The sequence below is a fragment of the Hoplias malabaricus genome, chromosome Y (assembly GCF_029633855.1).
Source record: "Hoplias malabaricus isolate fHopMal1 chromosome Y, fHopMal1.hap1, whole genome shotgun sequence".
NCBI classification, from domain to species: domain Eukaryota; kingdom Metazoa; phylum Chordata; class Actinopteri; order Characiformes; family Erythrinidae; genus Hoplias; species Hoplias malabaricus.
The window spans coordinates 7,896,344-7,909,133 of NC_089820.1; the positions used below are offsets into that span (position 1 = coordinate 7,896,344).

Below are 12,790 nucleotides of genomic sequence, written 5' to 3' on the forward strand. Positions count from 1 at the left end.
TGGACTCCTTATAAAGAGTTATATTATTAAATAATGCATGAATTTATCGTCTGTTTAGGTTCACCCATTACTGTTCCAGGTTGTATAATCTAAATAGATCATTCTGCAGTAGCTGCACAACAGCCTAGAAAACCACACCCAAGGCCAAGAAGGGTAAAAATATACCCCAACATTTAGAGCCTTTTGTTGCAGAACTTCCAAGTACTCTAGCTACTATTTTCAGTACTGCTGAACTGCCAGTTCTTATCCATATGAATAGCATTGTATCCATCAAATTCTCACAGCAATGTCAGAGAACATAAAATTCCACCACCCACGTCACCCCCAAAAATGGACATTTTCAAAATGAAATAAAAACAAAAATATGTTGTTTTCTTGAATTTTCTTGAATATATTTTAACTGACCAAAATAAATTTACAATTTAATCAATTAGCTCCAAAGCCACTCGTCTAGAACACAAATGCAGCTTGATAGGTCATACAGAGGAAGTAGCACAATACCTCACCCTAAACATCCACCTACATCATGTCTCATTCACATGTAAGAAAACACCCAACAGCCTCACGAATCTTACAAAAAAAACCCTGCAAAAACATTATGTAAAAAATTATGTAATGTGAAAACCATACATCAATTTCATAACGTATTTTTGGGCAATTAATTTACATTTAAACATGTGTATAATGATTTGAATCGTTAATATAAAATAATGCGTAAATTATTATTTTAAAATATTTATCTGAAAAGAAACTACTTTTATTTTACTGTTGGTGAAAAAAGAAAATGTATATGTTCATGTTTTACCGCAACTATATTTATTTGTGTTTAATATACAGCATGATTATACAGGGTTTTCTTACAAGCAAATCACACATTCCAAAAAATAAAATAAATAAAAAATAAATCAATGAAGTGTTTCAATTATTGATATTATTTTTATTATTATTAGTAGTAGTAGTAGTAGTAGTAGTGAAATTAAGATATAACTGGTGAAAATAAAATAATTATCTGAAATATAAAAAAATGTAAATGTCCGTTTTAAAATATGGTAATTAAATAAATAAATACATACATACTCGCTCGTGAACGCGCTTGGCTCTGAGCGGAAGCGCCCGTTTCCTCGCAGGCCCGAACTTTTCGGGGATTTCTATGGTGAGTAAAAGCTATTTTTTACTGAATGTTACAATTATGTTTTAAAATATAACCTATTTATTTCAGTCTTTAGACCCTCTCATGCTTGAATTTCTATATTTGGTTGAAACTTCGACTAGGTAATTTGTGTTTGACGAGGATGAACGTAGCCACTTATTTCAGAGTTATATTTGTCCGTTCCACCTTAAATGACCTCACTGCTCTGCTACAATTTAAGGTGGAAAGGCTTCGTATAAGAAATTAACATTAGCTGCGCGTTTGGGCGTCAGTCGCTAGTGTAGTTAAAAGGCGTGTTTATAACATTTATTGTGAGTGTGAACGTTTTTTGTACGTTGAAATCATTATAACATTTACTGAAACGATAAAATAACGTTAGGATTCTAAAACCAAAAATGGTTTAGAAAACAGCCCTCTCTGGCTCAGACAACTCAGAATGTAAGATATTAAACGTGAAAAAACATTTTAGATGTTTGTTCCTCTCTTGGCAGCATATTGCACTAGTAGCAAAATGCGATGATTCTGTATCATTTATTAACAACTATAGCGCTAGCTAAGGGTTTCAGGACTAATATATTGTTAGGTGGACGAATAGATGATTTGACTCTTTACACGTTCATTTCAAATCAGTTGAATCATTTGAAAGGCTTAACAACGGAATCAGCTGGTAGTATTCTTCGCCCAGAAAGAATCAGCATCTGTGTTTAGTCACTGTAATAAACATGCATTGCTTAACAACTGCTCCCAAAATAGCATCGTTACACATCCTGTGTGAACTGTGGAATCAAGACTGATGTATTGTGTGCAAGTGCAATTTAAATTAATTGTTAACTGAGGATTCATCCATTCATCAAGAAATATGCCACATTAGCAGTAACTTAAAATATCCACATAAGTAAAGCTCAGAATTATTAGGGTTTTTATGTTGTTGTTTTTTTCTCCTGCTTTATGGTTTAAAAAAAAAGACAGTAAATTAGCGAGGTATGATAATTAAGGGTGCCTTTGAACTTTTGGTGAAACCTTTCCTTTAATGGTAAGGAAACGTCTACCTAAGGTTAGATCCTCTTTCCATTTTAAAACGTATATATGTTGTCTGTTCCCTCTTTGTAGTTTATAATCAGTTTTAAAGCTCAGCATTTCTTATTAGTCATGAGTTTTCCATTTCTCCTCCACCCTCTTTAATGTGCTTGTCGGTGTGTGTCTGTCTCTGTCGCAGGAAGAGATGTCAGGAGAAAGTGTGGTGAGCTCGGCTGTGCCGGCGGCTACAACGAGGACCACTTCATTCAAGGGCTCCAGTCCAAGCTCTAAATATGTGAAGCTGAACGTAGGAGGTGCACTGTACTACACCACCATGCAAACGCTTACCAAGCAGGACACCATGCTCAAGGCCATGTTCAGCGGCCGCATGGAGGTTCTCACAGACAGCGAAGGTACTGACCTCTCCCCATTGTTCACATTAGGAGTGGTGGTCTAGAGCCAGGTTTTTAGACAATAATCACTTTTTAAAATTGTCCTGAAAACAAAATGAATTAATTTTTTTTAGAAATCTTAGATATGTAATGCAATAAGGATTAACCAATGTTATATTTTATTATATATTTATAAAGTAAAATCGTGAATGATTGACACTGGTACTGGGAGGGGGGGGTGCAGGCATCAAAACTGTAGCCTGTAATTTGTGAAATAAACACACTTTGTCCTGTGACCTTGTACTGAGGACCCGTGTTCTACATTGCTCCAATGCAACAAATGTTGGCTGGCCAAAACTAACCCATCTGCCCAGGCAGCACAAGAGTCCGAGAGCTGTTTCTAGAGGCTTGAATCCCAGCCAAGCGCCATCGTTAAGATCGGGGTGGGGCTGCAGCCCATTTCGGGAAATATTGTCCCCAGTAGTTATTTTAATGCAGTCAGGATGCATCAAGTTTTATTGCAGAGATTTGCAGACAATTTCATGACAACTGTCCCCCTGATAAACCACACCAATCCCAGTAGGGCTTTAAAGGCTCTGATTTGTTTATCAAGGTGAGTGATCAAGACATATTGCTAACCCTGATGGGTTCCAAAAGAAGGAAACTACAGAAAGTATAATTTAAATGTCATTCTTTTTTGTGCTGCTTCAGAGCTCGTTCATCGCTTAACATAGTGTTTAAAAGTATGAAAATGAGTGGACAGTGCCTTTAAGCAATATTCATGATATCATCTGAAGAAATAAATAGTAGTTTCTCATTTATGTATCAAATTTATAATAACGTTTACAGAAGACACAAAGGAAACATCTTATTGTTGGTTCTGTGGTATTTTTTCAGCTGAACCTAACTGCAGCACGACAAAATATTTAATTTGAAGTAAATGATTAATTTCATATGTTTAATATTGGTCCAGTATTGAAATGTTTAATGCTGGTTTAATCCACTGGTGGAAGCAGATGTTCTATATTTATAAGTACAGCTGTGTCCATGCTAAGTCACTGTATTAAACATTTTATTGCTAGAGGAAGAAAGGTTTTGAGCAGCCCATCAGATCTGAGCTCCACATGAGTCTGACAAAAGACAAATTAAAAATCCTGGATCAAACAAATATTTAATAATTGTAGTTTGCTTTAATCCATATGGATTCTGTGAAATACAGCACTCTGTGTTGCCTCCTCCAGGCTGGATCCTGATCGACAGGTGTGGGAAACATTTTGGGACAATCCTGAATTACCTGCGGGATGGAGTGGTGCCTCTTCCAGAGAGTCGGCGCGAGATTGAGGAGCTGCTTGCTGAGGCAAAGTACTACCTGGTGCAGGGCCTTGTGGACGAGTGCCAGGCAGCTCTGCAGGTAAATACTCTCTTATATGGAATTAATATTGTTCCCAATGTACCGTCACTTTAAAACCATGCTACCAAGCTGTAGTCACGTGATTCTGCCACATGGAAGCAACCTAAACGCAGAGGCTGACCAAGCGACTCGAGCAGCTTTTACCAAAGAAAAACACAGCGTCTGTGGTATGGACGTGCTGTGTTTTGACTATAATTAATATGACACTGAACAAAATCAAATGTAAAAGCCGAGGAACAAAACTGACCAAAGCACAATCACACACCAAATATAAACAGTGCTCAAAAAACGAGCTCCCAGCTACATTAGAAATGTATCCCGTATTTAATACTGGAGCCTATGTACAGTACAAGCCTCGTCACTGAAATGAGGGTCAAAAATACAAAAACAAAATAATCGCTCATTAATCGTAATTTTGGTAAAATGTACAATTAATCGTGATATTGGTTTGCGCTCGTATCGCCCAGCACTACCAGAGGGTATCGCTTCTGGTCCTGGAGGATTTCAGTTCAGCTGAGATTTGATTTCTCTGCTCACAATCATTTGAATTTACTCATGTTAATGTTTCATGCTAAAGAAAACCCAACTTTAGGACTACGGTCAAACTGACAGACAAACTTGTACATTGTAGAGCTACAATACACCTCCCTTCACTGTACCTCACTGGTGTATTTTATCATTAAACAATGATAAATCTTTATTTTTCTTCAGAACAAAGATGCATATGAGCCCTTCTGTAAAGTGCCCTTGGTAACTTCATCTAAAGAAGAGCAGAGACTCATCGCCACGTCCAATAAGGTACCACTTTACCCAGTCTGGAAGTAATTCAGCATTTTAGATCTAATGTTTAATTTTCCTGCTCTAAACATTTATGATTTGAGAAACATGAATGGTTTTAAATAATATATTAATGTACATGAAAAATTTCACATGAACCATTCATCTCTGCAGCCTACCGTCAAACTGCTGTACAACCGAAGCAACAATAAATATTCCTACACCAGGTGAGAGCACTTTAAACATAACCCTTGGTAACTGTACCTTTTACACAACCACCAAGTAATGATACATAATCTAATGCGACCCATAGAAGTGCATTCATTAAGACGTAGAAGCTCAAGAACTTGATCTTAGATCAGCTCTAGCACCGGAAGCCTGAACACCTCTACCCATCTCCTCTCTCTGTGCAGTAACTCAGACGACAACATGCTGAAGAACATCGAGCTGTTTGATAAGCTCTCTCTGCGCTTTAACGGCCGCGTGCTCTTCATCAAGGACGTGATTGGCGATGAGATCTGCTGCTGGTCTTTCTATGGCCAGGGCAGGAAGATAGCCGAGGTGTGCTGCACCTCCATCGTCTACGCTACTGAGAAGAAACAAACGAAGGTAACAAGCAGGAAACACTTTAAAGACCTAAAACACCATATAGAGGAGCATGTAAATGTCAAATTAAAAGCCAGAGTTCTATGAAACATTTAAAATATTGATTTGTCTGTAGCTCCCACCACATTATCCTGGTTACTGCACACATACAGGTCTCCTCCCCCACTATAACATTTCTGTCCCCACTTCCTCTTCCACAGGTGGAGTTTCCTGAGGCGCGTATCTATGAGGAGACTCTCAACATCCTGCTGTATGAGTCTCAGGACGGGCGTGGACCTGATAACGCACTGCTGGAGGCCACAGGGGGCGCTGCAGGGCGTTCAAATCACCTCGACGAAGACGAGGAGCGCGAGCGCATCGAGAGGGTTCGCCGAATTCACATCAAGCGTCCAGATGACCGCACACATCACCACCAGTGACCTCCACAGCCGTGCTTAACTTCCACCCCTGACCCTGTGCCTTAAAGACCACCAGCGCTTCAGTTACTCCTCCCTTCCTTCCTTCCTTCCTCTCAAACTGCACGAACCTCATAGAGCCCTGAAGAATGATGAGGGAGGACATGCAGAAAAGAAACACTCTGGAGATTTCATACAATAGTTCAAAATATACAGGGCTTTAGGGTCTGACAGTGCTTTCTGATCCCAAAGGATGTTTCTCTCTTCTTTTTTTTTTTTCTCCGCTCCCCCCTAGACTCTAGGACTCCTTTCTGTTTGTTTTTGCGAAGATTATGATGAGTTCTTGTGTCAGAAGTGGCCAGACTCTGTAGCAAAGGCAGTTTGAGTTCAATGATTAGTCTCCAAAACACAGTCCTCATATATAAACATTTAATTCTCAGTTTGCTGCATCTGACACATTCCCTTTGTGTTTAGCCAGTTTTGTGCTTTTTTTTTTTTTTTAATATAAATGAATGTAGCCTATTTCCATACAGAACATTGCAGTTGATCGCTTCGGTTTAATGCTTCTTTCTGAACAAACACGAATGGGGAAACAGTCCTATTACTCATGGGTTTGTTTCAGATATATTAAAGTATGACAGATGAGCAGGCTTCAGTGAGGGTTAAAACACAGTGTTATGTTTAGGGCAGGTTCTGGCATATTGTGTGTTGTCAGACGTGACAGGATCTTGAGTCTGTGTTTGAGAGTCTCAGTGACTGTTCAAACTCAGAATTTTGAGCATAGATTTGTTCATCCCTGTAGTGTCACTGAGGGCCAGTCTCTTGCCATGTGTTCTCATGATTCTAATGGATTTTAATAATTGGACTTGGACCTGGGGTCTGCCTCAGAAAGCCTTTAGCATAAACAGGGTTTCAAACAACGTTTCAGCTTCACAAAACCTACTTCTGCTGGTGCCCCAGTTTAAATATTTAAGCTAGGGTTGGTCTTAGTGTGGGAGCACATCAAAAGTGTTGAAAAACAAACAACTCAGATGGAAAAATGATTTGCACAGTATAAATGTAATAATGCTCCAATTTCCATTTGAATCATCATTGTGCTTAGTTTTGATCATTGCCAGTAATTTCCACGTAATGTGGTTAAATGGAATGTTCCGTTAAAGCATTTACAAGTAAAACAATACATTCCTACTACATTAGGGCTCATTGGAGAAATAACTGCTTTTATGTTTCTTTATTCGTGTAGTGACTGAGTAGTATTTTAGCAGAAGATTTGTGACTGATGCCATGAACATTACAGAAATAATAAAAGAAAATAAAAAAATAAATTGACAAGTAGTCTACACAAGACCCTGTTTGGGAAAGTGTTAAAAGCTGAGGGCAAGTTGGGCCTGAGTAAGCTGCCACTGCAATGTGTCTGTGGCAGTAATGGTGCAGCGTCATAAAACAGAACATCCACAGTTGGATTAAGCTGAGCTGAGAGTTCATTGATGAAGCACGGGATTCTGTTTTTCGAGGCAGACCCTGGTTTATTCTAAAGATTGATATTTCCTGCTTCGGTAACAAGAGGGCAGCATTGTTCATGTGGATTTTACAGAGTGTAAACGCTCCTCCACATGAGAAATGACTTATGTAGGGAGCAGCAGGTTCTTCAGTTTTTGGAAGCTGAGCTGAAATGCAAATCCCGCTTTGTTTCACCATGTGATGTTTAATTAATGGCAGCACCGCTGTCGCCGTGGGTCTGGTAAGTGATTATGTTGGGGGCTGAAACTGAGACGAAGGCTTGTTCCAGGCTGATTAGAGAGTAATTAGATACTGAAGGCACTGCTGAGAGGAGTTCTGTCATTTCCTCAAAGCATTGTAGGGTTGAGCTTGTCATTTTTATATTATGACTTTTACATACTGGAAGGCATAAAACTGGTCTTGGATCAGTGATCTGGCCCACATTCTGAACAGTAGTAAAAGAAGTGCTGGTCCTGTGGTTACAGTTATGGCGAGGCTCATGAAAGCTGACTCAAGGCCAGCGCATTTATATTAAAGACCTGAATACATACAGTTTCAGTAATTAATCAGTGTGTAATATCAGGTTTTCTCATCACTAGTTTTATTAAAATATATATTTACAGATGAACAGTAGGCTCTATACTGTAGAGGTGTTTGTACAGTTGTGCACATGATTAAAATGTTTTACCTAAAATTATATTTATACACACTGTATTGCAAATAAAGATTTCTACAACTTTTAAAGACCAAACGTAGGCTGTTTTTCGATCCTTTATTCCTCTTTTTGTGCAAGTAGAAAACGTATTGTACATATGGCTTCCTGTCAGGTTTTACAGATGGAACCAAAATGAAAAAGTAATAGAAATCTCAGATTATTGTCATGTTTTGATTTAAACTGTGGTCAACTTTAAAACCAGCTCCTTACATCTATTTATCTGCATTATTTGCAAAGACCTGAGGGTGAAAACATGTACATAATTAAGCTACATTCCAGCTCTGTTTGAGGCAGTGGTGAGTGGTAGAGTCCTCTTCACATTTAATCACGCAGCCAAGATGTGTTTGGTGTCTGAAGTCTGCATCTATTATATTATATTGCACTGGAAATTGAAAAGCACGACTAATATTGATACTCTGGATCTGTAGTGAACATGTAGATTTTTTTGCCAGTTTTCCCAAAACAATACAACAACCACTATTTACACAGCATTTACATTGTAGCATGTGTTATAAGGATCCTAGCGATGATTTAAAGTACACGGGAGGATGTGCGTAGGTTGTATGCAAATACTGCCCAATTTTATATAAACTGAGCATCCATGGATTGTAGTGTCCACAGAGGGGCTCCTGGAACCTGGATTACAATGGACAGTTACACTCAGGTCATTGAGTCCTTGTCCGTGGTGTGACCTGTGAAACATAACAGATTTTATGGCCGTGTTACAAATAAACAAACCTTTTGTAAGTACACATTATTCCCTCATCCACTACATACAGATATGAGCCCTGAACCTGTCCCAGATGTTGCCATGGTCCCTGTGGTCCTCCTCAAAGTCCCCACTTTGCTATATTTCTTTCACTGGTATTTGTTTAGAAGCTGGTTTAGTGCAATTGCTACAGTCCTCATTTAAGTCCACACACAAGGTGCTAGTGCGCTCTCCTCTGTCAAACTAAGGAATAGGACACAGCCTAGTAGCCATGAGCAGCTATGGGCTCTAGGATCATGAGTGCCATTTAGGACTGAGCTCTTTCAAGGACCCACTGTATCTACTGTGGTAGTGTTAAATATTATCATTAAATATCTTTAAGGATGTAATTTTCACTCACCACCATTAGATGGCCGTTTTTGCCCTTGCACACCATGGGCTCCTGCCCAGTGCTGAAGTCCACAAAGCTCTCCTTACCCTTCTGGATTTCAAACGTTATGCTAAAAGATTCAACACATTAGTCCATTATTTACAGCCCATAATGAGAACAGGGACTGAATTAAAAATGTATTCTATCTCGTTAACATATCCATGTGGTGTACGTTATTTGTTAGAAGTCGGATCATGAGTGAATTAGCACCCACAACCACAGCTGAGCATTGCCACTTGAAATTGCAGGGTTCTAAATCTCAAATGGGTGGATTCGGACAACCAAGTTTTCTGACATCATACACCTAAAGAACCAACCCCATCAACTTGCCGGGTTGGACATGCATACTCATACATCTCTGTCTACTGAATGAAGGCCAATATAACATTCTATTTAAGCCAATTTAAGGGGTTTTAAAATATATTTATTTGTTCACTTTTTACAATTAATTAGAAGGGATTAGGATTAGAAGACAGCTGTATGGGAACATTTAAAGGAACACTATGTAATATTATTACCTTCCATTTACAGCTTCACAATCATTGTGATGCTTCACTGACCTCTAAAAGGGAGAACAGAGCCTCTGCCGTGGCTGTTCTGAGCTCAACACTGCAGAAACTCTACTGTGTAACTTCAAACAAAGGTAGGAAACCACCCCCTTCCTTCTCTTCCCCACTGATTCCAGTACAGTGCTGTCAAATTACAGTAGTGGGAGCCCCAGAAGCAAAAATCCAAATCTTACACGGTGTTCCTTTAAATCAGTTCCTCAAATGTCCAAACACTTTTTAAAAATGAAATTAAAATACATCTTTGGGTCAAAAAAAGACTTCAGACACTCCCATCACTCAAAATAAGACACACTGCAGTCATGTCATGTGAAAATGTCTAGATTCACAGAACCATGCATTAAGTGCCTCAGGTTTTGGGGAATTGACATCCTCTCTGTTGGAAATACGCAGCTGCAGAAAATGTGCAGAAGAACACTTTGTAACTTTGTTACGCTGTGTTCCATTTCCCTGAGTAGATTTATCTGGTGACTGCGAGTGTGGTAATGTTTAGGGGAACTGAGGAATAAAAGAGTGTCAAAGTTAAACAGAAAACATTGCCATCAAAGCAGATCCTAAGACTTCCAAAGCCCTTTGCACAGCCTTAGTCTCTACCTTCAGTCATTCATTGTCTGTAACCGCTTATCCAGTTCAGGGTCACGGTGGGTCCGTAGCCTACCCAGAATCATTGGGCGCAAGGCCGGAACACACCCTGGAGGAGGTGCCAGTCCCCAACAGGGCAACAGACACACACACACACACACATACATACATACGGACACTCCTGAGTTGCCAATCCACCTACCAACATGTGTTTTTGGACCATGGGAGGAAACTGGAACACCTGGAGGAAACCAACGCAGACACAGGGAGAACACACCAACTCCTCACAGACAGTCACCCGGAGCGGGACTTGAACCCACAACCTCCAGGTCCCTGGAGCTGTGTGACTCGGACTCTACCTGCTGTGCCACTGTGCCGCCTTTATCAGACTATACATCAAAAAGGTGAATTTTTGTCACTTCAGGCTACACTCCTAAAAATAAAGATGCTACAAAAGGTTCTTTGAGCGATGCCATAGAAGAACTACTTTTGGTTCCATAAAGAACCATTTTTGCTGATATGTTTAAATGGGTAGAAAACAGAGATGATGGTTCTGTACCTACTCATATAAAACTACTGATCTGAAAGAAAAGAAAAACAACACACAATCCTGAGCTGACTGTGAATAAAAACAAGGAAATGACCTAATCAAATATCCTTTTTTCATTTTCCTTCCTCACACTCAATTGCTGGAGGTTAATGCTAAGTCAGGAATTGATGTCCGATTCCTCACCTTCCCTGGAGCACTTTGATGGCATTCTGCTTGTTTGCGAGCGTGCTCAGTTTGGTCAGAACTTCATAGAGATGATCACACTGCAGCACCAGATCTCCCTGAAACAGAGTGGGTTCATTACAGGGTTAAACACCGACATCAGCCCCCACTGTCATTTCATTACAAAACATTTATATTCATTTAAATATCATCGTTTAACAGTTCAGCCTCTAAGCTCTCTCCATACCTTCTGTTTGGGGTCATCATTAGTGAAATGGAGGATGATCATGGTGTCCCCCAGATTACTGACAGAAACGCCTGCGTGTTTATAATCAGAAAAACAACAAACGTTACTGAAATATTACATCTGATAAATACAGTTTTATATATCTATCAGCGTTCACAGACTAACCCAATGTTTTGGAACTTTAAAGTTAAAGGTAAAGTGTCCAGGAGTCACTGTCACCTTTGAGTGAGGCATATTCAACTCTCTGTTTGATTTTGGCCTCTTCAGTGAGATACAGTGCAGACTGGGTCAGGATTAACTGCCTTGGTCTCGGCTTAAACCCGTTACGATCGTACTTTACTACAGGAACACTGTACTACAGAGAGAGAGAGAGAGAGAGAGAGAGAGAGAGAGAGAGAAAGAGAAAGAGAAGGAGAGAGAGAGAGAGGGAGAGAGAGAAAAAAGAAAGAGAGAGAGAGAGAGAGAGAGAGAGAGAGAGAAAGAGAGAGAGGGGAGAGAGAGAGAGAGAGAGAGAGAGAGAGAGAAAGAGAGGGAGAGAGAGAGAGAGAGAGAGAGAGAGAGAGAGAGAGAGAGAGAAAGAGAGAGAGAGAGAGAGAAAGAGAGGGAGAGAGAGAGAAAAAGAAAGAGAGAGAGAGAGAGAAAGAGAGGGAGAGAGAGAGAAAAAGAAAGAGAGAGAGAGAGAGAGAGAGAGAGAAAGAGAGGGAGAGGGAGAGAGAGAAAAAAGAAAGAGAGAGAGAGAGAGAGAGAGAGAGAGAGAAAGAGAGGGAGAGAGAGAGAAAGAGAGGGAGAGAGAGAGAGAGAGAGAGAGAGAGAGAGGGAGAGAGAGAAAGAGAGAGAGAAAAAAGAGAGAGAGAGAGAGAGAGAGAGAGAGAGAGAAAGAGAGAGAGAGAGAGAGAGAGAGAGAGAGAAAGAGAGGGAGAGAGAGAGAGAGAGAGGGAGAGAGAGAAAGAGAGAGAGAGAGAGAGAGAGAGAGAGAGAAAGAAAGAGAGAGAGAAAAAGAGAGAGAGAGAGAAAGAAAGAGAGAGAGAAAGAGAGGGAGAAGAGTAAATGGCCATCAAACAAATGTACAAAAGTACATTTTTGCTAAATTTATATTTCTATAAATTAAATAAAGATCTGGCATTATATATATTATATTTTTTCCACTTTGTTAAACTTTGTTAAATGAAATAATGCAATTACGATGACATTATTATGTCACATATTTAAGTGTGTCCTCTGTGGGGAGTGTGTTCACATATTGTCACTCAAAACATCATCAGAACCCTATTATTGAGCTGAACACTGATGTACCTTGATGCGTTCATGGCGTATTATCTGCAGGACGTGCATGTTAATATCCTGCTCACCTGCTCAGCATGGAAAACATGGACATAAAACACAGAGCAGAAGAAATTAGAGCCAAGAAATAATGGTCATCACAGAGACGACTGCTGAATCTCATATAGCCACATCACCACATCTACTGCTGTAGTCTCTATATATTTAATACTAACATATACCATTTTGGCATTTTTTTGAAGAACTAAACTGCTATGTCATCCCTGAATGAAGCAGCTGTTGCTTCATAGAGTGGGTCCC

The 12,790-nt window shown here is 39.6% G+C and overlaps 2 protein-coding genes across 2 annotated transcripts in view; one reads left to right on the forward strand and one right to left on the reverse strand.

Annotated features, from left to right (window-relative positions):
• Positions 1-1,103: 1,103 nt before the first annotated feature.
• Positions 1,104-7,990, forward strand: LOC136679478 (BTB/POZ domain-containing adapter for CUL3-mediated RhoA degradation protein 3). Its single transcript, XM_066658009.1, has 7 exons — positions 1,104-1,153; positions 2,367-2,580; positions 3,801-3,970; positions 4,682-4,768; positions 4,922-4,974; positions 5,161-5,356; positions 5,554-7,990. Exons 1-7 carry the CDS (start codon positions 1,151-1,153, stop codon positions 5,770-5,772), a joined length of 942 nt encoding a protein of 313 aa, XP_066514106.1. The 5' UTR covers positions 1,104-1,150; the 3' UTR covers positions 5,773-7,990.
• Positions 7,991-9,039: 1,049 nt separating this feature from the next.
• Positions 9,040-12,790, reverse strand: part of LOC136677894 (unconventional myosin-Ih-like) — a gene marked incomplete at its 5' end in the record, with an annotated part of 21,153 nt that continues 17,402 nt past the window's right edge. The window contains 5 exons of the mRNA XM_066655592.1: positions 9,040-9,172; positions 10,984-11,081; positions 11,210-11,280; positions 11,429-11,564; positions 12,503-12,558. Coding sequence (XP_066511689.1) covers positions 9,040-9,172; positions 10,984-11,081; positions 11,210-11,280; positions 11,429-11,564; positions 12,503-12,558 — 494 coding nt within the window. The remainder of the gene's footprint in view (positions 9,173-10,983; positions 11,082-11,209; positions 11,281-11,428; positions 11,565-12,502; positions 12,559-12,790) is intronic.